At 40.9% G+C, this 27,719-nt stretch overlaps 2 protein-coding genes across 2 annotated transcripts in view; both read left to right on the top strand.

Moving 5' to 3' along the window:
• Positions 1 to 81: 81 nt before the first annotated feature.
• On the top strand, positions 82 to 2,241 carry otud1 (OTU deubiquitinase 1). Its single transcript, XM_005722763.2, has one exon. The coding sequence runs from the start codon at positions 326 to 328 to the stop codon at positions 1,685 to 1,687; it is 1,362 nt and encodes a 453-aa protein (XP_005722820.1). The 5' UTR covers positions 82 to 325; the 3' UTR covers positions 1,688 to 2,241.
• Positions 2,242 to 4,350: 2,109 nt separating this feature from the next.
• The window catches only part of kiaa1217 (KIAA1217 ortholog), a 117,561-nt gene continuing 94,192 nt past the window's right edge, over positions 4,351 to 27,719 (top strand). The window contains exon 1 of the mRNA XM_005722753.1: positions 4,351 to 4,772. Coding sequence (XP_005722810.1) covers positions 4,703 to 4,772 — 70 coding nt within the window. The 5' untranslated portion in view covers positions 4,351 to 4,702. The remainder of the gene's footprint in view (positions 4,773 to 27,719) is intronic.

The raw sequence follows: 27,719 nt of genomic DNA, 5'->3' as shown, positions 1-27,719 counted from the left end.
TAAACCATGAATTTTATTTTGAAATAATTCAACTGAAAAGTGTTTTTTGGCTTTATTTCGTCGGACTTGATTCTGTCGAAGAGGACTGGGTCCTGTTACAGTTTGGAGTCTAAAATTAGGGAGGCACCCCAACTGCAAATGACGCAAGAGGACTAAACTGGACAGTCTAGTCGTCTCTGTGTGTCAATGACAGCGGGACTCAGAGCCATGGAAACCTTCCCTACAACTTTGCTGTTGTTGATGACACGGAGAGTATTTTTAGCTATTGTTGTCATCTTTCCGTAACAGCCCAGCCGCGCCGTTCAGTATAAAGGACTCTTTCAAAATGCAGTTGTACAACAGTGTGCTGACACACTACCCGAGGTCGTCTCGCAAAGTTACAATAACTTTGTTGACCGCTTCTGCGCGTTTGAACGGGGCAAGTTCCTCTGGTGCTGACAGGCCGGGATTTACTCAACCAGACGCAACTTCAGCGACCAACGGTGATCCGGTGAGCGAGTCTGTGTCTTCCGCAAACATGCCTGCCTTGTCGTGTTACGAAGCTTCAACCATGAGGCCAATTTACTTCACCTCGACTGCTGAAATTTTAATCCGGAGACCTGATGGAGTGGAGAGGTCTGTGCCTGTGCATGTTATGAGGGAATCCAAAGTCAAACCACCTTCCCCAGACTCTCATAGCGGTGAAACTTTACTCTGTAATGACTGCGACCCTGATGTGATAGTGGACTTGATAGATCAATTGAGCAATGGGACAGATGAGCTTTTCCCAGACTGCCCAGAACTGACTGGAAATCAGCTTACCAACAGCAACAACACCAGTGGACCCAGAATAGAAGAATACAAGAGAATGGTGGAAACTTCAGGTGGGGATGATGGAATTTCACTAACTATTACCCCCTTCAGAAGCAAGACGTGGGCCTCATTGAAAGACGAGGAGCTGGTTCCCCCCAAGGCAGTACAGCCTAAGGGTCTCATAAAAGAAGATTTTAGCTTAATGAGCACGGCCAAAGCTGCTCCAGCATCAGAAGAGAGACGGGCTTTTGAGCTCAGTGTTCTGCAGGAGTCCCCTCCACAGAGAGTCCAGGAGAGAGGGGAAATCAACGACAAAGTCGCCCGATACCTGGCTGAAGTGGAAAAGCAAAATAAGTACCTCCAGGAGAGGCACAAATACAGGTATCAAATCATTCCAGATGGCAACTGTCTGTACAGGGCTGTGTCTAAAGCCACATACGGGGACCAGTCGAGACATGCAGAGCTGAGGGAGCGGACGGTGCACCACATCGCTGACCACCTTGACGAGTTCAACCCTATCATTGAAGAGGATGTGGGGGAATTCCTGATCAATGCAGCGCAGGACGGCACTTGGGCCGGTTACCCCGAGCTTCTCGCCATGAGCCAGATGCTGAATGTCAACATCCACCTCACAACAGGGGGCAGCTTGGAGAGTCCCACTGTCTCCACCATGGTGCACTTTCTTGGAGAGGAGGATCCTTCCAAACCGGCTATCTGGCTGAGTTGGCTGAGCAACGGTCACTATGACGTTCTCTTGGACAGGTGTCTGCCCAACCCAGAGTATGAGGACTGGTGCCGAAACTCGCAGATGCAAAAGAAACGGGACGAGGAACTGGCAAAGTCGATGGCAGCCTCATTATCCAAAATGTACATTGAGCAGAATGGGTTCGTGTAAACGAAATACAGCGCATTACAGAGGAATAGAGATGAATGGTTCTGCTTTGTTTCTACGTGCTTTAAATTATTGTTTTTTAAGGATTTTTTAAGGAGCAAAAAGACGTGCAGTGCACATACTTTGGTTCATGTCTATGCCAGCGTTTTGAAATTAGCGCTAGTTGTCTCCGAAAGAGTTTGACAGTGTGTGAGTCTGTTCTTGATAGTTTGGGTGATGTTGACATGAGTGAAATTCTCTAATGCTGTTCAGATGTGGCTGAGTGCTTTTGGAGTGTACTATTTTTATTTGCTCTCTCTCAGTTGACCAGTTTTTTTTTTTTTTTTGTCGTGCTTCTCATGCTTTGGCAACTGCCCAATATTTTCAGACAAAGAGAAATCTGGTTTGCATTTTCCATGTGTTTAGCTACTCATTTGCACAAAATTCCTCTAAGAGTAGTTCACAGTGCTTGGTTTGTGTCTGCGAGAATGATTCAACTGTTCATTTTCCATTATTCCAGTACTTTTTCGACATTTGACAAAGAATTTCAAAATAAAGTTAAGACAAAAACACACTAACTTGCAGTGGCTTCATTTTTAATTTACATGCTCGTTGTCCCACTATTTGTTTATCGCCTACATTTTCATAAATTTGTTATTCAGCTTTAGCGATATCCACTGTTTCATCTTAGGTGTAAGGCAGTCCATAACCACCACAGTTCATGCTGCAGTCATCCTCCACTCACCAGTGTCCTAAAGTGAAAAGTGATGTTGGGAATTTATTACATGATGTAGTGACCCTGCAGCCTTTCAATCAGGTCAGGCTGCCGAACTCGGTGTATTAAGGGACCACGGCTTCAATACACAGAGTACAAGGGAATGTGCTCTGTGTACTGAGCTATGTTAAAGCTTAAATAAAGGGTGCACAGTCACGGTATAGGCCAAAATGTCATTTCTTCTGTAATTGTTTTCTTTTTTAAAAACTGTAGATTCTGCTTGATTTCCTAAAAACTATATAAAAGGAAAGCAAACCACCCAAATACAGCTTGCAAATACTATAAGCTAATCTCAACATATGGATGTATTCATATTGTAATAATACTTTCCTTTTTGGCATTTCACATTAATGTCTGCTGTTCTAAATACACTTGCCGGTCACTTCATTAGCTACATCTGTTCAGATGCTCACGGATACAAATATCTATTTATCAACACCTGAGTGCATTTAGGCATCTAGACATGATCAAAAACCTGCTGAAGTTCAAACTGAGGGTCAGAATGGGTAGAAGTGTCTATGAACGTGGCATTGCTGTTGGTGCCAGACTGGCTGGTCTCGGTATTTCAGACTTGCTTATCTAATGGGATGGGATCGCTGGGGTTTACAGAGAATGCTCTGAAAGAGAAAAAAGTCGAGTGAGTTTAAGTCCTCCAGCCAAAATACCAGAGGTTGGAGGAGAAAGGCCAAGGAATGAAATACACCAGTCACATCAAGGGGTGTCGAACTCCAGGCCTCGAGGGCCGGTGTCCTGCAGGTTTTAGATCTCACCCTGAATCAACACACCTGAATCAAACGATTAGTTCATTACCAGGCCTCTGGAGAACTTTAAGACATGTTGAGGAGGTCATTTAGCCATTTGAATCAGCTGCGATGGATCAAGGACACATCTAAAACCTGCAGGACACCGGCCCTCGAGGCCTGGAGTTCAACACCTGTCATTACAACCGAGTAAGAAGAGCATCGCTAAATGTGCAAAACCTTGAACCTCGAAGCGGTTGGGCTACAGCAAACAGAAGACCACACTGGGTGTTGCTCCTTTAAGTTAAGAACAGCCAAAAGTTACACGGGCTCACCAAAATGAGACACAGCAGAAAACTGGAAAAATGCTGCAATGAACGAATGCTATGAGTCTCATTTTCTTTTGCTTCTGCCGTTTGGTGTAAACAACATTAAAGCATGGATCCATCCTGCCTTCTATCAACACTTCTGGCTGGTTGTGTAAGGGCGAGGGAGATGTCTTCTTTGCACACTTTGGGCTGATAAGTACAAACTGAGTGTCATTTAATTGCTGCAGGCTGCCTGAGTATTGTTCCTGACCATGTCCATCCCTTTATGATCACAGTATCCTGTTTCGTGAACATGACAAAGACATATAGAGAAACTTATTCAGCTGCTTTTTAAAGCCATATGTGTAATTTATGAAAAACTCATGTACTGATAAATATTGCGCCTTCCTTCCGTTAGGTGGCACTGTATGCTCCCAGATGCTCAGACAAGGTATCAATAAAGGTATTTGTATTCTTTTAAAAACAGATTACAGCGTTGGATTATCGGATACAATACGCAGAGTTAAAGTGACTGCGCAGTGGTCTTCAAAAATGTGAAATGGCATGTTTTGGTATCACGGGATGCGATGACTGGGAGAAATGGGGGTTTATAAAGTTTTACATTTATAATTTCTAAGACCACCCAAGTTAGATTTTGAACATTGATTAAGAGGTTCCTGACTCTGGCAGCTGGAAAATGTTCAAAGTGTCGGAAAATATGATATGTGGTATGAAAATCCAACATTATTGTGTTTTTACAGCCCCCGATTTAAACTTTATTATGGATTCTTTACAGTGATGACGTAACGCTGCAGTCATCGTCATTTGTGTGTGTGGGGAAAAGTTTTATGATTTTTAATACGGGGGGAGGGATAGTGCCTCTCCTGCTCCTGCGAGTCTACTACGTTCACAAGGCTTCTTAGAGCAGAGGGGCAGGTGAGAGTTGGACCGAGCTGGCTGCTTCACCGCAGTACTGGCACACAGTCAGCTCAGAGACGCACAGGGGGCAGAGGGAAAGTCATCCACGGACGCCCGTCTCCGGTGTGTAGTGTCGAAGGATTCCCACGCGCAACACGGACGGCGACGCGGTCACCTCGACGCGGTGAAGCCTCCCCACCCCACCAGCCCCCTGCTCGGAAGTTGGCTGTTACTTTTAAAACAGCACAGAGAAGAGCGGTGAAGTCCTGGAGCTCTGACCTGAGAGCCTGTAACAGACATGTCGGGACACCGGGTGCAATTCGCGGACCTTCCTCCGAGTGATCATAAAGGAAGTCCCAAATCTCACAGTAAGAAAACAAATATACACATATATATATCTGTTGACCTTGATTTTAACAGATGCCAAGTCTAAATTATGAAAACTTTGCAGAAAATCTAAAGATGCCGTGTTTAAAGTTTTTACTCACAGTTAAATACTGCTGTTGCTTAACTTTAGTTACCCAAATAGATCCGTTACATTGCTGCTTTCCTTGTATCCTGTATCTGTGCCCTACTGTAGTAAAAACAGTTAAGCTGCCCTCTCTGCGCTGTCTTGCATTGTATTACACTCCTCTTCATGATGCAGTTATCAGCAGAAAACACAGTCAATCCTCGATGATTACATGTATTTTTATTTAAATATGAAATGTTACATGCTGCCTTCTTTCTTGCTTTCTTGCTCATTGATATCTATGTTAATGTCATACTGCACATGTTATATATGAGTGACAGTGTGTGGCCTTTGTGTTGACCCCCTGCTTTGCTCCACTCCTCGGTGTGATCCCATTCAGTCTCCACTCAGGACACTTATCTGAAGTGGCAGTTGCCCTTTACGTGCTGCAGCTAACTTTTTCTCCTCAGGCCTCCTCTCATTGAGTGTCATGCTGTGTCTTAAGTAAGGTGACACTCAGGTTGGGGCGCATTTATTGACCACTACAACTCACAGTATTAAAAGCACAACGCTATTGGCTGTAGAACAGAGCCAGATTTGGGGACTTGGATTTAGTGCTCTTTATTGCTCTGCTGGTTTAAAGGCGTGCTTCTGATTGCATGTGAGGTGTGACAGAGTCAGCGGTGCTCGCCTCTGCTGCTGTATGCTGCAGTGTATGCACTCCAGCATGAGACACAGCTCATCTCCATGGTGACAGGTTGAGTGACAGAGCACGTGAAAAAGGATGCAATGGAAAATTGCCAGTTTGCTGCAAACCCCTCCAGAAGGGTGGCATCTATAACACACTGTGGTTCCACAACGGCACATGTGCACGGCTTGGGATTTATATCTTCGATGGCAGCTGTACTAACACCATGATGTGTGTGTTTGTGTCACATTCAGTAGTGTGCGTGTGAACAGCAGAAGTGCTGATGTTGTGTGCAGGTTAGGCTCAGCTTGTATGCAGGGCATGCTGGGTTTGATGGTGGAAGGACACAAAAGCAGCTTCAGCAGCAAACTACACATTCTGACTCAGCCCATCCATGTTTTTTGTGGGTTTTTCCCCACGCTGCTTGCTTGGAACCAGGTGATAGTGGGGTCAAGTTTCAGGCTCTTCTCTTTTTATGATGTGCAGACACACAGCATCCACATTCCACAATAACATAAGCAACTTGACGAGTTTATTGCGAGCAATCATCTCTCATTCAAATATTGTATTAGCAGCATCAAATTAAAAAGAAAAAAAAAGTACCTGCATAGCAGCAGAACAGCAAGTCATTCATCACTCTGTTCATTTTCACAGCTATAACAGCTAATGATCTTGGCATCATATAGAGAGAACATTACAGCAGATGCGAATATGTCAACTCACATTACTGGTACTGAGGAAGCATTGTTGCTTTTGCCGCTGTGCAATTTGCATGAGTCAAAGAAGGAATCAGCAATATGTTTTTGTCGACATTGTCAAAAATACACTGTTGTTGCTGCGGCGTTTCTGCCCTGGATTTGTCTTTCCGAAAACAGGCAGCATTGTGGCGTCTTTCTTCCTCGGTTATTTTATATTCATAATGTTTGCTTTGCTATCCAAGCAGACTTTTCAGTTTATAAAACTGTATACGATTGCAAGTTATTACTTCACTTTTTAGAATTATTGAGAATCTGTGCATGATAGCATCCGTTTTATCATACCTATTATCCACAGAGCTATGTGCATACAATGTAAAGTATTTAATTTATTTGAAAACGCTAAACACATCCACCCCCCCAGTGGTCACTTTTGGGGGAAATTCAGGTTATTGAGCTGTGCTAGTGTGTATCAACAGCAGCAGACATGTTTTCAGATGGATGTGGTCTTGAAGACAAGGTCAAGCTCTTAGTTAGTCCATAGGCTAATGTTACTAATGAACACATGGCCCACTAATTTTGTAGTTCTGTGCCACTGCCAGTGCCATCTTTTTGGTACTATCTTTAGCCATTATTATTACTGATGATGATGTTTGAAATTTAAATAGACGGAACATTTTTCTCTATATTATCCACCGAAAAATGACATTGCATTGTTGAAAAGAAGTAAAACCTTAAATCTATTTCTAGACACTTAATAGAATCTCTACGAATTTCAATGATCAAAGAGTCTTTTAGATTTTACATTGAAATATTACCACGATTTATCTTTTGTCTTTCAGAAATTTCACAATGTATATGATCAATACATGCTTTTGATTCAAAGACTTATCTGTGTGTTGAGAAGGATTAACTGTGACTAAGATGGTGATATGTCTTTCAGTGAGCTATTATACCCTGGACAGCTGCACTCGGGACCATGATGTGCATCATCTCATGTTTCCAACAATATTTGCAGATTATGTCAACAGTCTTGGGTGGTGAAAAGAAGATATCTTGTACGGAGTTCCCATCAAAGTTCTTATACAAAGAAAACTGTTTCACTATTCATCTCAGTCTTTAACTACGTCTTAGGTGGTCTATACCAACATGTTATGTTAACCAGTGCTGTTATCCTGTAAGGCTGCCATGGCATAACAAACTATGACCTCCATATTCCTCTTCATGCCCTTTACTGATCATCACTGATCTCACTTTGACAAAGCTTATAGTTAGGCCTGTTCTCCTGTTTCCGTTTGCTATCTTCTTTTTCCCATCACCACCAACTGGTTGGGGCAAATAGCTGCCCCTCCTTGAACCTGGTTTTGCTGGAGTTTTCTTCCTGCTGAAAGGGACTTTTTCTGTCCCACTGTTGCCAAGTGCTTGCTCGTAATAGATCGCCTGCTCATTGGGTTTTTTACTCTAATATATTAGCATCTTTAATCCACAATGCAAAGGGCTTTGGGGTGACTTTATTATGAATTGGTACTTGTTATGTGCAGCAGTGAATGCAGTGTCACGTTTGCTGTAGTGTGAATGTGTAAAAAGCTGCTTTAAATTAAAAGAGCAGGAAGACAGCTCAAGATGTATAACCAGTGCGTCACATTTGCATGTTCAAATGCAGTACCGTATCTGATCTTGATTTAATTACTTTACTAAGTTCTGAGCAGATGGCAAAATTTGCTTCATATAATGTGAAAAGTTGTTGTTCTCACATAGGAGAAACACAATTTAATAACAACAACACTGTAAAAGAAGAGGGTCAAAGCAAATGAACCAAGAAATATTCAGTCATAATTAAAAGGGACCATGCCGTGCTGTTTAATCCATTAGCCCATTAACTTTTTGTCAGGATGTCCATGGCGGCATGTTATCATACTTTTGGTCTCTGTGTGATTGCCTTGGGAAATTGGCAAATGATGTGTTGGTGCAATAATCCCAAAATATGCTTCTTTACCAGCTCAGGAATGCAGGCAGTGTCTGTGCCAGTGTCAGGCTTTTGAAACCGGTGGGAGATGCACTCTCTGCAGCTTAAAACACGCTGTGGAAACAAATCAAATGAATGTAAAGGTGAGGATGATGCATAGCTTTAATTTCCTCACACAGACTTTCTATCGATAGTTCACTTACTACTATATTAACATAATCTTTGAGTGAATGGCTGTCTAGTAAGGTGTGAAATGCCATATGTAGCAGGCTGATCAAATTTGATAGTCACCCGAACGGACTCTTCTGGAAATGGCCAAGCTCCTGAGATGCTTAACAGCTGTTTTCACAGCAGATTGAAAGCGTGTCCCTTAGGGGCTCTTAAGTTTCTTAAGAGAGTAAAACAAAGATTTAAGGGTATGCAGTGGCTTTATCTGCCAGACAACAATATATTGGTGCTTTTCCGCCTTTAACTGGGGATGCTGCATTCTGACAAAAGGCAGTAATCTTGAGTTTTTACCCACTGTGTTTATTTTTCCACTGAAAATACTGATACCTCTTTGTATCTAAGCTTATGAGCTCCATGGGTGTTAGACATTGTGACAGTTATTACTACCACAAAATTACTGAAATTTTATATTTTTAAAGCAAGTTTAATTCATTGATATTAATATGTAGTGCAGTCATGTTCAGTTAAGGTTTAATTCTGAACTCTGTTATCTCATCTGTGGACTTAAATACGAGGACACAGGAGTGTGGCGTTATCTGTCCCCTTGCAGTGCTTTTGCTGGGAGCATCTCTTATCCAAATATTTACAAACTTGACACTAGGATTAGATCTTGAGCAACACATGTGCCAAGTTTTGAATAGGATTGACTGGTGATCAAGATTGGCAAAGAGCAGACAGACTAACATATACAACAGGTACAGCAGGTTGTCCACTGCTGTTATAGATTTGGTGGTTTGATCTCTGACCTCACCATGAGCTCAAGTGTCCTTTGACAAGATGCTCACCAAGTCCCTCCCAATACCAGGCAAGGTCCTCATGTGACAGCTCTGCAAGCATTGTGTGTTTGTGTGTGAAAATGAGTGAATGAGAAACACATTTTAAGCACTTAAAGTTAAAGGACACGAGTACAGACCATTTACATGCAGAGATTCCTTTATTTAACAGTGAGATTACACGTAATGTACGTGGAGTGCTCAGTAAATCTTTTCAAATATACTTGTGTGTATTTGATCTTACATTTCATCCATTTTCTGCTGACATTTTCACATTGCTCACTTTGTTCAACTTCAATGTTTTTAAGGAAAACTCAAAACACTCTCTACATCTCAATATTGAAAAGGGGGAAAAAACAGAAGCGTTGCATTCTGCTTCCTGACTTGTGATATTTTTTTTTTGTTCCATCATCAAGTATTTGTGAGAAGGGCGAGTTAACATAAAGGTCATTTTGAGAAATGAAGTCAAAGGCAAAGATTGTTTTGAAAAGTCCCCACCCCCACACACACCCCTCGCCGAAAAAAAGGAAATACCACAAGAGGAGTGCGACTTATTGTACAGTAGATTGTGGCTAGAATTACTTTTGGTTGAGTCATCACTGCTGTCTCACAGAATGGCTTTGCATCATTAAACAGTGCGTGCCTAATGAATTATCCATCCTCTTCTGGCTTCTCTGTCTATCCAGCAGCAGGACGCTGATTTGCTGCAAAGAGGAACCAGATGTTTTCTCTCCTTTTTTTAAAAAATTCTGTGTTTTTTTTTTTTGTTTTGTTTTTTTTAATGGTTCCTTCTCATGAGTTCCTTCCTAAAGAGGATGTAATGAAGTATCTACATTTTTCTCTCAGAAGCAGTAGAACTTTGGAAGTGCACGCAAAATTTGACAACGTCAGACGAGACGAATGGCAGGATAATGAAGTATATCTGTGTTCCACGGCAACAGCTGCACACAGGCCGCTAAGCACGATGCAGTTAAAGCTCCTCATTGGCTGCTGCAGCTTAGAGCTCGCAGACTTCTCAACATTGTTGTTCCCGTCACTGAGTTTTTGTCGCTTGTGGAACGAGTTGAGGAGTAAACAAACACGTCTATCATGTTTATAGTCATCTTAAGTCTGGGAGGATGTAAGGCTTGATAGCACACAGGCAGGAAAGTACACTGTTAAAATGATGACTCCCGAACGCACCATAGCTCCCTGCACAGCTGTCATTCATCCACCCCGAGCAGTGGTTTTTGAAATATCTGTACTTCTTTATTGCTGATTAGAGACAATCTGGTTGCCTTTCTGTGCAGTTGGAACACAGAGTGTAATAACATTCTTTGCATGTTCTCCCCCAAGCAGTAATGATGCATGATATCAGGCCTTATGACATTTTTTTTTTTTAGCGAAGGGAACAAAAAATTGACTCGGACACAGATGAGTGAGAAGTCAAATAGCCTCTCCTTTGATGTTGCAGCGAGGTCATGTTCAAAGGAAAATATCAAATAGGTAAGTTGGGGAGAAAATGAGGCAGTGTTCATGTGAGTGAGGCTGTGTGGTGATGCTTAATATTAAGTGTGTGTCTTTGTGTATATGAGTGTGCAGGGTTACCTGATAATTAGGCTTTTTTTGTGGGGGCTTATCATCAAACTCCACGCTGATGATATGAAGTCACCAACTGGGATTTTAATGACTTTCCAAATCAATCAAAAGTTCTGGGTCACTGCCACAGAGGTCAGCCTAGACACACACGCACACACACACCCCTGTGTGAGTCTTTATTGTCTTAATTGGAAAACTACAGAGCCTTTTTTTAAAACTGATTTTTCATGTTGTGAGAATAGGACACATTCTGGGCGGGAGGTCTGTTCACTTTTTTTTGCAACTAACTTTTATATCTGCTCATTAGATGTGAAGTTAAAATCCACAGCTAGTTAGCTTAAGTGATCAAAGACTGGAAAATTAGTGATGCACCAATTGCAATTTTCTTATCTGATTCCAATTTCCAATTTTTCTCTAAGGCTACGTTCACACTGCAGGTCTTAATGCTCAATTCCGATTTTTTTGTCTGCCTGTTCACACTACAAATAAAATGCGACAGCAAGCGCGCTCTAGTGTGAACGCTCAAAGCGGCCCACATGCGCAAAAGAAGACGTCATACACAACGCGCTGTGTTTAGACCCAGACCAAACAGTATTGTTTGACTGATGGCCCTTAATATAAAGACTTTGGACTTTACGTTTCCCAATTTTTGCTTGAAGTTAGTTATTTGCATAATAATGTAAATAACCTAATAATTATCCTTATTGCTGTTTTAGAGGAGCGGTGCTTCAAAGGATAGTTGCAGATTTCTGTCAGAATCTGCAGATTATACAGTACAAATAACATGTTCACGTTGTCTTCCCAACAGTTTGACTAACATCTACACTGGATGGCCAGGAAGCGTTCACGATGTCTTCTCCTGCGCTGATAATTGGTGTCTTTTTTGTGTCAGTGACGTAAAAGATGGATTTAATGCGACGTGACCGTTCAAACAGCAGTCGCTTTCTGAAACATCGGATATGTATTGGATTCAGTACCACATTCGAAAGTGACCCAGATCGGATTTGAAAATATCGGATTTGTGCCTTTCACACTGTCATACCATGATCGGATATGGGTCGCATAGGGTCAAAAAAATCGGATTTGATGCGCTTTCGCCTGCAGTGTGAACGTAGCCTAAGTGTGACCTGATTTCCGGATTTTTATCGCTTATCTTTCTAAGAAATAGAATAGAATAGAAAAGCCCTTTATTGTCATCGTACATATACAATGAAATTGTGGGTGCTCCACACCAACTGTGCCAGAATAAAATAGAAATAGTAGACAGCAGGAATAAATAGCAAACAGGAGAAATATATGCAATCAAGAGACACATTAGAAAACGAAGTTGTGCAAAGAAAAGACTGAATAAAGTCTGTGTGTGAGTGGCTGAGTGATGGGGGTTACTCAGACCGTGGCTCAGATTATTGGGGATGTGGGGGGATAGTGTTTATTGACAGTCCGAATGGCCCAGGGGAAGAAGCTGTTTGTGAGTAAGTACTGTAACTGACGTGCGAACAAAACCCGACTTCTCTTCAGTTTTTTTTTTCTTATTAAATTAATTTTTTCCTTTTTTTCCCCCCAGACTGCAGTAAATTACAGGATCTGCTGTCAGTTAAAATTATGAAAATAAAGTAATGTTCTACTATAAGGAGGCACAAATAACTGAAAAAGCAGTTTCTTTACACCCACGTTGAAATATGACATGACATATTTTACCTTACCAAACAACAGCAAGTGCATCAGATTTATACAATAAAACAAATGTCAAGTACTTACATAATTTTCCATATTTATAACTTAACCCGACCAGGACATTGACCAGTTTTCTCTTTTTCACTCATCTCTTTAATTTTCCTCATAATTACTCTGATTCTTTGCTCATACCGAGGCTGCTGGCTTGTGGCTGGCTCTGAGCTCTGGATAGCTTTGGCTTTCGTCACTTTGCCTTTGTTGCCTTCTTTAAAATGTCCATGTTCAGCTGGGTGAAGGTCATTTCAGCGTCTGATTAGGTTTGTTGTTAAGAACGTTTCCCCTGTGGTTTATTTTGGTGAGCTTTGTGTCTTCCTCACTCACAATGAAGACACACTAGCGTCCAATCACCAGTCGGGGCCAAGACCGCTAAAAAATCTCTCGATTTGTGTCCCTGGCCAGTCAGTCTGTGCTTGAACAAATTCTTTAAGTTTTTGTTGCCTTGGTTTTGGTTCAAGTTCAATTGAGTTGTCTTCTTCATGTTTTTTCCAGACACTAATATTTTGTGGTAAGTATGCGTTGCGTTGACACACGATCTGTGCAAACTAGGATGCAAAAGACACATTTCATCAGGACCTATAAGGTAAACACATTTTCTCACTTACACAGTCTCTCTGACAAGCCCCTCCTGGTTATATGTAATTTATGCTCACTTCGATAAAAACAAGCCATCTGACACCACTCATTTGAAATTCCAAACATTTTGCTTCAGTATCTAATTTGATAACTGAGCTTGTGGATGGGAAAATAATTCACTCCCAGTCAATAACCACAAGCCACTCCTGTCAGTGTGATAAATGGGAGGTTTAGCACGAGGCTACAAGTGGGGGTTTGTAAGTGGATGGGACGCCGCTGATTGGGTGCGGTCGTAGCAAAGGGCTGTGGGAGGAAAACATCCATCCAGAAAGTGCTGAGAAGTTTGGTGATGACCCTATAGCACATTATAGGAGTTTCCAGCTGGTTGCTGGAAGACTGAAGGGAGAATAGGGAGTGACAGACTAAGCAGTGCCCTGTTGCTTTATCAAAAAACATTATCAGTAATACTATTTCTCATGAGAGAAGGCAAATAATTATAGGCATTCTATGCGCAGTAAATTCTTTGCCTTCTTTTCACTTGCTGTGAATTTTCAGGTCAAGTTGGGCTAATCCACTTTGCTCCCTGGATAGTCTATGAAATACCAGCATGCCAATAAGTGTGATGCTGGCATCAGCAAATGGCTGCTGATCCTTTGATTCATACTTTAATCTGAAGACAAAAGATTATTTTTTTTAAATTAGAGCCCTTTCTATTATATTAAACCACCTACTGCATTTAAATCCAGCTATTCTCTATTTGAAAGATGAATAGGGCTCTTACAGAAACGTAATTCTCTCTCATTTCTTTTGTATAAATGCTCCCAATTAGAAAGGGAAAACAAATTTGAAATCACTCTGCGGAGTTCATTCTTTGTTATGATTGATGACTGATGATGATTTTGCCTCAGCCCCGGCACCTTTCGCCTTAGCTTATCAGAGCGCGTACAGCTGCTTTAGTGGCCGGAAAACTGTGCTATTTAACGAGACTCTCTGTTATGCACTGTATGTGACACTGAATGCCATGATGATGCGGACTTGGCTGTCAGGAGCCACTGCAAAGGCCAGCAGTTGTGTAAGAGATTTAATGGCTGTGGCTGGGAGCCTAAAGAGAGGGCAGCAATCATCAGACCTTTTGGCAAGGTTAGCTCGGTCCTTTATTCTCTGCTTCTCTCTTTCAATCGCTCTGTTAGTCATCCTAAAGTAATACTCTGGTGCTTCCAAACTCTAGTCCTTATGTTGCCAGTAACTTTTTAACAGAAATCACAAATGTAAGCTTGATGATATCTTTGATGCACCAGTGTAAGGAAGGATGAATTAAAGCTTTCATTTTACCTGTTTTCTTCTGTTAGATCTGCCACTTAATGAAAATGTTAAGTACTGGAAATGGTCTTTTATATATATATCTTGTTTTTAATACTTGGATAAAAATGCTTTACAGCCAGTGACTGTTGGAAGTGTAGAGTCCATGGATATCAGGAAATGTTGAGCTTCCAGGTGCTGCTTGTTTGATTTTGTATTTGATAAATAAAATTCATCCTCTGTTGGGTTGAGACTGATTTGGACATTAAAGAATGTCTAATTTCTTTGCCTTGAGAAATGCTTATGCATCTCCTTTGACATTGCAGTGTGCCATTACATACACAATTCATCCTGCTACATCCCACTCATCAATCACATTATCAATAAACACTAGCGGCCCTGATCCGATGGGAGCCATACATGCCAATGACGTAATCCAAAGAACTCCTGTCCAAATAACTTTTTTAAGGCCTGCGTAGGTTCTGTTACATGATTTCTAACAAAGTCTACTTTGGCCTTTGGTTCTTGAGTGCAGCCGGTGCTTTTTGCATTCACAAAGGCGTCTCTTGACTGTAGACCTTGACCATGATACGTCTAATTCCTTGAGAGTATTCTTGAATTGTTTAGAAGTTTTGAAGTTGTTTTTCTTAATCATGGAAATAATTCTGTCATCCTGCACGTTAGTCAACTCATGTGGTCTTTCCGGCCTTTTGGTGTTGCTGAGCTGTTGTTGTTGTTGCTGTTGCAGTGCATTCCTTATTTAAAGAATATACCGGATTACTGATTTTGCCATGTCTAAAGGTTTTGCTAGCTTGTTTATTTTGGTTTTCCCATGTAATGGCAATTATGATTTCCGATGAACAGCTATCAAATGCATATCCAGCACTCTGGAACCTACTCCAGAGCTTTTATCTGCTTAATTTCTCATAAAACGATAAGGGAACAGGCCTCAACTGACGTTGAAACTGGTTGTCAGTCAGTGAGCCTGTAAAAATGGGGAACTATGAATAATAATGGTTGTAATTCCTAAATATTTAATGCAATACTTTTGTGAAAACCTTTGAATTAAAGCTAAAAGTTTGCACTTCTTGATTTTTTTTTTTTTTGATGAAATGAGAAAATCCACCGTGGTGTAAAAAAGGCAAAACTACAGAAATTATGTAACTGTCCAGATTTTTATGGAATTAATTATGTCTGAAACAAGGTATTGTAATTCCTCTCACTTTAAAGTTGACTACAGTGACTTTAAGCTAACCTTTCCTGGCTTCCTGACTTTTCTTCACAGAGCTCTTTTGAATACCACTTGACGGAGCTGACCATATTTAAGACATCCCCCCACTTGACATTAAGCTGAACCATAAATCACAGACGTTTGCATGTGTGTGTGTGTGTGCTGTAATTTATTCAATTAATTTATAAGTATTTCAGACTTAGTTTTTTTTTGGATTCATGCCTCACCCGAGCCAAATAAAACAGACATTGTTACTGTTTTTTGTCCCCAGTATCAACAACAGACGCTGCTGGTTGAGTCATTCTGGTATGATGCAATTAGAGTAAGCCCAGCTGCACATTTTGGACGACCAAGATCAAATGTATACTCATTAACTGTTGTAAACTATAACTGCGACGTGCACTATTACGGTTAAGAGTCCATTTCTCTAACAATCGACACTTTCAGCCAGTCCATGATGAAGAAATGCCTTAATGCCTCCAGAATCTAATTTTACTGGTTGTTTTTTTCTTTCTTGTGCGTTTTTTTTATACCTTTGTGTTTTTGCCCACACATTTTTTTTACAGTGAAATTACTGTTAGAGCAAATGTAACTGTAAAAAATAAATTACTTCAGTTAAATAAACTGATGCCTTGTCTTTGCCTTGAAGATGGTATAATCAGCATTTTCATTATGATAGATAAGTTGTTTCCCATCTTTTTAAAAAAAAAATGAAAACACAGCATACTGTGATTAGCATTCAAATAAAAAGAAAAGTCACCAAGCGTTACCTCAGATGTTCACATCATTACTACCACTGCTATAGTTATCATCTGTATGGGGGTAGCTATAAGAAGTAGCACTTGAAGAAGTGACCTTGACACAGCTTCAAAGCGAGAGTATAAATGTTACTGGAAAGTAAAGCTGATTAGTGACTCATGTGCATGTGACTAAACCATTGTTGACTGAGCCAAGAATGTACTCCCAGCTGCTAGTTAACATTATTAACCCACAGCTGCTAGTTATCATGGCCGCCTACTTTTTCTGCCATCAAAAAGCTTTTTCACAGTGGGGAGTGACTGAGGTGAGGAAGAGTTAGCTCAAACTTTCCACTGACCTTCATAACCTCAAAGTCTCTCTGGCCCAGATTTACCCGAGTCCCTGCGCCTTCCTCAGAACTTGACACTGAATGGCGCTCAGGACTTTTAATATCATGGCGTTTGTGGGTGCTCCTGACTGATAGAGGTTTGGGGTTAGTCTTTGATGTTCTTTGTGCTTCTTAATGAGGATCAGACTCAGGGTTTTTTTGGCCAAAGTCCTCCCTCCTCCCTTTTCCACTTGGAGCAGTGGGGCAGCAGAGATTGAAGAACTAGTTCCACCTCAAGAGAGGAGCATTTCTTCCCCCTCCTTTCCCCCTCTATACATTTTATCCTTCCTCTCTCTCCCACTCTTTTTTTAATCAGCCTCTCTGGCACCCAGAGCATCTCTGCGTCTCTGAGTGAGTTCATCATTTCATTAAGGAGGCCTTGGCCCAGATGAATCAGGGCTCTGAAGTTCTTTCATCAGCACGTTGGGGAAGCGGGAGAAATGGTTAGGGAGACCAAGTGCGACAAAGTGCAGGAAACACACCAAAGGGGGGTCCAGCTCAGTCTGGACTGGGCACGAAGTCTGACATGTGTGTACACAAGCCTGTGACAAGGCAAAGGGTCAGGGCAGATGTCAGATGAGGGTTGGGCCCTGACTAACCTCTGATCTAAGTTCTAAGGACAAAGGCCAACCAAAAACACATGTGGGCTGGTGCTCTAGTTATGTTCCCTTTCCTCATGAAAAGACACGTTTGATGAATTAACTTTAGAAAATAAAGACCCACTGAAGTGTAGAGCTTAAGCACAGCACAGTCTTGAAGCTTGTGAGTGAGTCTTGTCGGTCAGTGGTTGCAAAACATTTCACTTCTAAATGACACTGACAGAAACCCTGTGTTTTTTTCCCCCCAAAGCTTCTCAAGACTGAGCAGATAAATATGTTGTTGCGTGAGAATAGATTTGTCCTTCAGTACATTTTGACTTAATGCACTGTTTCCCTTTAGCTTGGGCTGCCAACATTTGCTGCTAGCTATTTTGTATGCAATTTATTACAATTAGCCTGAAGCAAATGCTATTTCTAGCCCAGGAACTGGACTGTTAATTCAGATTATTGCCATAGAGGAAAACCATAAAGCTTGGGGGCCATTATTCCTGCAGGATTTCAGGCATGACATATTGAAGAGGAGCAGAGCTACTGAATATGTTTCTTTATGTCTTGAGAGAAAACCCTTAAAACTCAGCCTCATATCTTGCATGAGTGGCCCCTGCACCCCTGTTACTCGTCCATTTAGTCATGCAACTTTACCTCCATCCCATCATTCATAGCGCCATTAACTGCGATTTAATTTAACACCACCCACCTATCTCACACCTCATATTTAGACCCCAATGTGCCACCCTTCGTGTCTTCATTCCTTTTGTGTCCCTCCTCATCAGATGCTTATCTCTGTCCCGCGTTTATCCAGGCGGAGCCCATGCTGTTGGTTCAGCAGATCTCTGCTGCTGACTGAAGCCTTGTGTGTTTGTGTGGCAGTGCACGTGTGTGTATGTAGGTCTGCCCACTCGCATCTATGCGTACCGCTGGAGGACTTCCTGTGGTGTTGTGACATGGATGCTGGTGTTTGCTGTCACTGCAGTTCATGTGTTGCTTTGCCCCCACTGTTGCTCCCTTACTGCAGAGACTTTGGGAACTGCACACACGCACACACACAGACACATACATTTAGGAAAAAACATACTTTTTATGTAGGTTTTTTGTCTTAGATCTCTGGCTCTCGAAAACTCTTAATGTTTATGTGTAATATAAATGTGTAGCTGATACTAGCTTGTTCTGCACATGGCTATTAGGTCAGTTGATACCTTTTTGATGCTACTGTTAATACTCCCTGTAGCCAGAACAGTGAGGATGGCTACTTTTGAAAGCTTATCAACCCAAGCTTAGCATATTTGAGGGTGTTTGGGTGTTGTGCATCTAAGGTCAAAAGCAGTTCTGCATAGTTCCTGCTAAGTTCAAACTTAGGCTAACTATATATAGGAGACATTGTTCATTGCTATGCTAACAATTGGGTACAGAGTATCCTGTACCTAAAACAACTAGACTCCACTGTAATGAAGGGTCGTAAATCTTATACAAAAAAATTCAGTGGCTACCCTATGAAATACTTTTTTTCCTTTCTTGTTTTTCCCGATTCAACAATCAAGAATGGGTTTGATTGATATCCTAACTGACAAAGATGGATCTACTGCTCATTTAGTGCTCAAAACTGGAGGTAACTTTGTCCTGAGTTCAGAACAACAACAATTGTTACCATATTACCATGAGCATGCCAGTTCAGTGGCTGTCATGATAAATCAGGAAAATATGCTGCACTTCTTCTTGTAAAAAAAAAACAAAAAAAAAAAGCTTATTTGTCAGCCTTTCCTCTGGCTTCTGGTTTTTATGGCCAACTACATTTTGAAATACATGCACTGCATTTATCTGCATTTTCATTAAATATAGAAAAGCAAATCCACACTCTGAACATTCTCCTTTGTCAGCCACGAATGGAAAGCACAGCACTAACAAACATCACTGGATGACACAGAAAACTTTGTCACTAAACATTTGAAAACATCAGATATGTTTGAATGAATTAAGGTTACATAAACACTGATAGCAGCACCACTATAAAATTAGTTTTTGTCGCCCATTCCTTTGAGTGACACATTGTTGTGGTACAAAAAAACATATTTGAAATAACTTATCAACATGATCAGCATAGTTTCTGCCCTAAAATACACCCAAAGAACACCCTCAGTTATTCCCCATGTGGCTACTTCTTGTAACCCCCTATTCCAAACCATTTTTAGCTCTTTAGACTACGTGTTGCTGTTGTCTCTAGTTTTAATTTGGCATACCTCAGCCTTTGTCATAGCTTTGTTACTTTATTGGTTATGTGATGCTCAAAATTATTATTAGCTATTTTTTTTTACAGTGCTTTGTACCACGCTTACAGTATCTGCTGTCTGTTGAAAATGTGCAATGAGGATGGATGACTCATGACTGTAGACCAAATCTACCTACGGGTACAAATAAAGTAACCTGAACCTAGTTCAACTCGAGAGCCAGATTTATCTCTGGGTTGCCGTGTCTTTGCTGGATATGACTTTCAGATACTGTTCATCACTTTTTTTAGGCCTTTTGCTTGCTTTGTTTTTCATTTACTTCAACTTTATTTTCAAGGACACACTGCACAGAATGCTGAGACACTCCACATTGCTAATTCTCTTTGGGAATCACTTTGTTAGTGAAAAAAAAAATTATTTTCTGTTTCATGAACTGTGCTATTTTTATGATTTTGCATAGATTGAATTGAAAAAATGGGAACTAATCATGTATTTTTATGACAGGCTAAAAGACAGTTTAAAATTGGTTCTTTGCTAAGTTGTCTGTTATGTGTGAACACAACAGTGGCACACGCTTTGAGTGAGGCGCCTTTTTATGCTTGAATTATTCATAGGTACGTGTAAGGTGGCCTGACAAACAACCAAACATACATCGGAAAATGCTCAGGTACAAGGTTGGGACTTACAACGAGTGAAAAAACAACCAGTGCCCAAAGAAAACCTTTAAAAGACCTTCAGAAAGCCTGAAGAACTATTGCTTATAACCACACATAAAAAAAAAGAAGGTTGGCTCGAGATTTTTTCTCAGTTCTGTAAGTCACATCTCATGCAAGCACTTTGCAGGATATACGGTTTTATGCACTGGAGGAGGCCCAAGATGCTCAATGAGGAATGGAAGAAATTTAATGCCACTGAAGCTCTGTAGAGCTCCTTGCATGGCTGGCTAGCTTAATCTGTCTTCCCTTTTCCCATGTACGTATAAAGATTTTGAGATTAAAGCAAGCTTTGAAATTAATTACAGATTTTAATAGACACTGTTAAGTGGTGACAAATAATTTATTACTGATGAGGTCACGTTGTAAACAATCCTATAATGTTTTATGCATGCCTCCGTGCCTCACTCTCTTTACCACTGTAAAACTCCCATAGTGTGTTCCACATAGTCTGATTTACAACTTGTGATATAATTTAAATGACTGATATATTTGTGATGTGGTGCGGAGTGGTTTTTACCAGTGAAAGTGTGCAAAATTATGGGCTGGTAATCGCTCATTTGAAAGCTGTCAGCTCAGTTTTGAGACTGAAGCCATGAAAACCTCTAATGAAAATCTACTTTCTTGGCAAGCATGTTTACACACAAACATGCACACATGCAGGATATAGACACAGACACACACACACAGATTATTCCCAATCCCCCTGAGAGCGCTTAGACAAATGGCATTTTCACATGTTAAAGGTCACAAATGAAATAGCTGTTGTGAGCATAAATTTGGACACACTGCAGCTGCGACAGTAGAGAGGAAGTCATCGATATAAAACACTGGTTACTTCAGGTTGAAAAACCTCCTGAATAATTGCTGCAGGATTTATCGTTGGCCACATTAAGGCTCATATTGTTCTGCCAGCAGATTCTTGAGCAGCATATGTCAGCTAGGATGAAGCATTTCTTACCTTTAAATCATAATATCCTCACCATCGTCTGGAAAATATATATTTTTTGTTCTTTGCACCATAGAATTATATCCATGTGAGCTCACTGGTGAATAAAACAGGAGAAAACAAATAAAATGTATCAATAAAGACACATAAAGTGGAACCACCTATTGGCTCAACCCCAGATTTGCTGACCTTTGAACCAAGAACACGACACACATCATGTAAGTTTATATTTCCATAAAGTTAAAGCTTGAATTCTGTGCGCTATTTTGTTACTCACGAGTGAATTTATGGTCTATATTTGAACGTGTGCTTGATCCCTCTTTCTTTAAGAGCCAAAAGCAGAAAGAAACCAAGGTTGCAGCTGTCCCAGCATGCCATCGTTCGTCCTCCATAATATATGATTCCCTAAAAGGCTCCTTTAGCTCCTTCTAGCTGTTTACATGCTCCTAAAAACAAGATCTAACAGGCCCTTACGGCTTGGTTTCGTGTGCTCCTACTTGGGTGTTTTCATGTGTGTATGTTTTTATATTCACATCTAATTAAGCTGCGCTAATGACTAGCAGCTTGGAGATAAAATTACAGGTTTTTCAGATATCTCATCTTGGAGTTATTTGCTTTTGAATATCTTATATTTTTCCAGCTTGTAAGAGAAGAAGAGCCGATGGAAGTGTTTTTCCTGGGTATCCTTTGCTATTGGAGCATTTGCCTTTGACTGCTCAATCTAAAAGAGCTCAGAGCTGATGTTTGAAACCTCATCTGCCTAATTCCTTCACAGAGGTACTATTGTTTTCACAACATAATACATTTTTTGTGGTTTCCTATCACATCTGTCTGGTAGTTTTCCACCTTGACCAGAGACAGAAAGCACTGTACCACAGGAATCTATGCCATAAGAATCTGGTACTTTTTGCTGGATTGTATGCATGCAAGTCCATACTTTTTCACTCCCATGAGCTTTATGATATCATTTGTTATGAATGTGCTCTGTCTTTGTTGTAAGACAGATGCTGCTCTTTCAGGATTTGGTAACAACACCTCTCTGTCTCTTTTCTTTTTATTGCTTTCTCCTCTTTCTGTCTCGGTCTGCAGCCAGTGATTGAACTAAAAATCAATAAGCCATAAAGAGAGCAGAGAAGCCTCTTATTTACATCAGTCTGAATGGAGAGGTAGTTTGTCTGTCCTCATATCCTCTTTATAGACTTCAGGCAGAAGCATTCAGTTTTCCTCCAATAACATACTCGACAGGCTGTCCAGATAAGAAGCTAAGCTCTGATAAAATGCTGAGGCGTAAAGGATAGGACGAGGCTGTGAGTTTAACGCTTAGCCGCTGCCTCTGGGGTAAAAGGGGGAAAATATATGTTTGGACATTTCCAAACTGTGTGTAAGGAGGCGGTTAGCATGTGACTGCTCACATGTCCGTGCCCGTCGAGGGTGGAGAGCCGGAGTGACTCATAAAGCCACAGGGGGGCCCCAAAGACAGGACTTGAGGAGGTAGACTTCACAGTGACGCAGAATCAGCATTCTTACTAAAAGCTGTGTTAATGACTCTTCATTCAGCTCATTTTCTTTGAGCGTTTTAGACAATGATCCTTCCTCTGTTACAAAATGACAAGATCACACCAAAATGAGATGGTATGACCATAGAGCTTGCTTTCTGTCGGGGTCATTTTAAAGGTAGATGGTAGAGTCCATACAGCAGATCAGTCAGCTCACATCAGGCATTGCTTAAGTCACATTATAATTACATGGAACTGCAGTTGTTTGATGATCTTGTAAACTCTCTGAACGTGCTCTAACGTGCTCTGAAATCATTTGATACGAGAAGATAAATTCATCATTTCCTTTTGAAGAAACTCCCGTTCTGTGCTTAGTGGCTCCAATGAGAAGTTTGAAGTTTTCTAGCATATTTCTGCATATTCCAGATGTCCACACCTGGTACCACACCTGAAAAGTCTTGAAACTTTAAAAACGCAATTTGTTTCCAAGGGTTAGTGATCAGACACTTGAAGCATAGTGCAACCAGATGAAAATCATAAATTAAAAAACTTGTAAATTTGCCAAAGTAACAAAGACCACTGTGTATTTTAGGCTGTCGAGCAGTGGTGTCGTGTGTCAAATCCACCAAGAGTCTAGAAATCTTATAAAAAAAATATGTCACAGTCTAGCTGTACTTCTTTAACAAAAACGTATCATGCAATTTGTTTGGCAGGACAACTCTGTTGTGTTCTGTGCTCCTAGTTCTAAATCATATACGCTCGCTGGCTGGCCACTTCATTAGGTACACCTGTTCAACCGCTTGTTAACGCAAACATGTAATCAGCCAGTCACATGGCAGCAACTCAGTGCATTCAGGCATGTAGACATGACTGCTGAAGTTTGAACTGAGCATCAGAGTGAGGAAAAATGGTGGTGCCAGACAGGCTGGTCTGAGTAGTTCAGAAACTGCCGATCTACTGGGATTTCCAGAGATTAGTCTCAAAAAGAGAAAATATCCAGTGATCAGTGAGTGTGCTGCTTTGAGCTGATAGGAAGGAAATAGCAATTGAAATAACCACTTATTTCAGAAGAGCGTCTCTGTACACACAACTAAAGCTACAGTTCACAAAATCTGCAACAGAACATTAAAAAAAAGACCATTGTCTTGATTTCTGCTGGTAGGGTCAGAATTTAACGCAAACACGATGTAAGCATGTATCTCTCCACAGCCTGATCCTCCTATGGATTCAAAAATCTGTGCCATAAGGAATTAAGGCAGTTCTGAAGGCTTTAGGTGCAACTAATGAAGAGGCTAGTGAGTATATATCAGCTCATCGCTCATGATATACCGACATAACATATCCTACTTATTATCTGTGGCCTTACTGAAAGCTGCTGTGTCGTCCTTTAAGTTTCAGTCTGATCAGAAAAGAGTTGCGAGTGGACTGTAGCCAGCTTTAAAACATCAAGCCGCGCTCTGATGTTTAATTATTGCACAGATGAGTCAACAATAATGTAGACTCACCTTCGTCAATTTTGTTTGTTTAAGCAACAGCTGATGATAATGCTCTAGACAGCGGCTCTCCTGACCGGGCAGTCGTCTCTGCTGTCTGTTGAGTGAGTGACAGCCCCTGCTGCTGTGATCAGTCCTGCATTTAATGTCTTGAAGCAGCAGATAATGTGACATGCTAGGTGACTTTCCCCAGGGAGCAGCAGAGCGTTGGGACTAATTGGTTCTGACTGTCAGTGAGTCTCATCGTCTTATAGACTTCTTTTGTTGCCTTTTCTTTACCCCGGGAGCTGGAACCAGTCCAACAGCTAAATCTAAAGAGGAGAGTAAAGGATTTTGTGTTGGAAAAAAGAAGGATAGTTTTAAGTTGTTGATGCTGTTGATCAATTTTAAACAGAGTGTGAGGTCTAGACAGACTCAAATGTTCATTTTATGAGTATGTAAAGTACGGAGAACAAAAATGTGGTGGTTTGCTTGGCTGAGGAGCTGTTATTCTGAAGAACATTTACATTTTACTGTAGCTTCCATGAGATTTTGACTCTCAGTGATGTGGGTTGCCTGGTTAAATCGACTAAACCCGTTCTACACGATACAGCAGTTTCCAATGAGCTGTATGTTTAAAAATTATTCAACAGTATTTCTGTGGCGGTGTGTAATGCGTCGTGGACGATGACAGAAAAGCCAGGAGAGAGAGAGCGTTGCAGCCTAGTTTGAAAATCTGCATTTTTGCACATAGACACTGTAGCACAAGTTGCCTCCCTGCTTGCTGTTGTGTCTGTGTGTGCCTGTGCGTTTCTGTCAAGCTTGTAGTGTGCCTTCAGTAACTGATTCAGCTGCTGATATTGAGTGAATGTTACAGTCAGTAATGATTCACGATATGGTTGGGAGGGAGCTCTGAGATGGAATGTAGGAAAAGAAACAACCAACCCCCCGAGGGCTTGGAAAACACATACAACTTACCCTCTCCCACCTCCGTTCCCTCCTAAATCCCACAACTCTCAGGTCCACCTCCTTGTCCTTTGTAAGTTACAGATACTGACATTTTTTATTTTATTTTATTTTTTACATGAACAGACAGTCAAGTCTGTCTGCAGATACTTTGCGGTGATCCGCAGCTTTGATTCCCTCTTTTTAGCTCTCATCAACCACAGCAGACAGCTGTTTCCAGGAAATCAGCTCTGATAAACCCACCTGCTCAACGCGAAACAGCTCCCAGACAAAGTTGGTGAACATACTGGAGCTTTTTGCTGATAAAGAGACGGGCGTTTTCCAAAATAGTGCTGTGCAAGTCGTGAGCCACAACTTATTTCTTCGTATTTGTTGTAAAAATGAGAAATAGGTGAAAACTATTTATTGAAATGTGCAAACATACACAGAAATACAAGGCAAAAACACAGTTTGTACAATTCTAATGCGCTTGAAAGTCAATATTTTTCAACACAGCTTGGACTTTTTTAGGCAAGCTTTTGTGTCGTTTTTATAGTTAGTCATCAGGAATAGTTCTCCAGGCATCCCGAAGGACATTCAAAGCTCTTCTTTGGATGCTGGCTGGCTTTTGTCCTGTTCTCCCCAAGATGATCTCACACTGCTACACACTGCTACATGCTCTGGGGAGGCCAATCCATGACTGATATTGTTCCATTGCATGTTTTTTTACTCAGGTATCCTTTTTAGTGCACTGACAGCGTGTTTGGGATCATTGTTAATGAATGAAGCCGCTGTCAGATGCTTTCTAGACAGGACTGCATGGCTAAAAATCTAACAGTACATTTTCTGCATTCATAATTTCACACATTTTGACAAGCTCCAAACCATGACAGAGCCTCCACCCTGTGTTAGACATGGCGGTCACTCCTCACCTCTGTATATATCAATAATGATTCAAACCAAAAATGTTAAATTTGGATTTCCCGTTGTTAGGAATGGTTTCTTAACAGCCACCCTTCCACTGAGCCCATTTCTGATGATACTTCAGTGAACACTTGCTCATCTGAAGGGCCAGATGCAGTCCAATCTCAGGTCTTTGCTGGATTTTTCCTGTTTCTTAAGGATATGATTCCTGTTCAACTGCTGCAGATGTTTTTGTTTTTTTGTTTTTTAGACCTGCACCTTCTTTTTTTGTCCTTCACCTGTTCAGTTTCCTCAGAATTTTTAAGGACACACAGCGCATCATGTTGAGGCGTGCCAAGTAGCTCTTGGGGGGAATCACCTTGTTGCTGCAAAAATAAAATTTTTTGTCTGTCAAACTGTTTTATTTTTGCAATTTTTTGACTATTCAACACACACAAAAATTGGAAAAATATGTTTCTTCAACAGGCTGCAAGAAAGTCTGGCTCCTTTGAAGCAAAATATAAAGATTCTTGCATAGTAAATAAGCACTTTCAAGTTCATCATAGGCTTATGAACGTTGCTGATGTTCACAGTTTGTTTTGGTCATTATTCAATTTTAAAGGCATTTTACTAAAGAAAAATGTGTTTTGAAAGTGATGATAGGGATAAGAAAATAGAGCTGCGTCTGGGTAAAATAAAAATAATTGGATGAAAGTCACAGAAAACTCCAATAACCACCTGACCTATTATGACAAAAATGTTCGTGATAGCAGCTTTAGACTATCTCTGTCAGACGTTTGTCAGGTCTGACAGCAAGCGTTCTGCTGATTATCAAAAACTGTGCATATGCTGGAAAATATACAGGAAGCTGAGGCTACAGCTCAGTTAATGGGGAGTGAGTTTTTAACCTCTGCCCCCAGGTCTAATAATAACTGTCAGATTCTGAAGGCAGTTAATTAGAGAAATACCACAAAGGCACTCAGACAACCCTGCTGAGTCTTCTAACGTTCTTAAGTATGCCAAACAGCCCCTCCTACCCACACATATAAGCCATAAGCAGAAGTTTTCTAGGATTTTGCTCCTATAACCACCAATGCCACAGTGCCACAACTCAAACATATCAGTCCTCCAACTGCTGCCTACTCCCTGCTTATATTTGAAACATTGACAGTAGGGCTGCCGCAAACGATTATTTTGATAATCGACTAGTCACTGATTATTTTTGCGATTAGTCGACTAATCAGATCATGCATCCATTGGACGTAAAACGTACAGCTTATTGCACCAGCAGCATCTGGTCTTATATAACTATCATTAGCTTACAGCTTTAAATGTTTAAGGTATGTGCTAACTAAAAATAAAGACAAGATGATAGTTTATTAAATTTTAATGAAATTTGCAGATTGTTTCGGCTAAGTTTAATAAACTCCTTGCTATCTAAAATATCTCACACTTCTGATAATCAGTTGTCTGCTTGACGTTTGTTCAGCTATGTAAAAACTATAACTTAGAGGAGCCACCTCCACAGGACAAGACTCAGCAGTCCATCTGCATCTTAAGGATAAAGGACACTCTTTCGAGGATGCCAATGTTCACATTTTGGACAGAGAGGACAGATGGTTTGAAAGAGGAGTGAAAGAAGCCATCTATGTCCACTGTGAGCGACCATCTTTG

The sequence above is a fragment of the Pundamilia nyererei genome, unplaced genomic scaffold (genome assembly GCF_000239375.1).
Source record: "Pundamilia nyererei isolate P.nyererei 1_Seehausen unplaced genomic scaffold, PunNye1.0 scaffold00007, whole genome shotgun sequence".
Classification (NCBI taxonomy): Eukaryota; Metazoa; Chordata; class Actinopteri; order Cichliformes; family Cichlidae; genus Pundamilia; species Pundamilia nyererei.
Note: the sequence above shows the minus strand (reverse complement) of the source record. Positions and strands in the feature narration are given on the sequence as shown.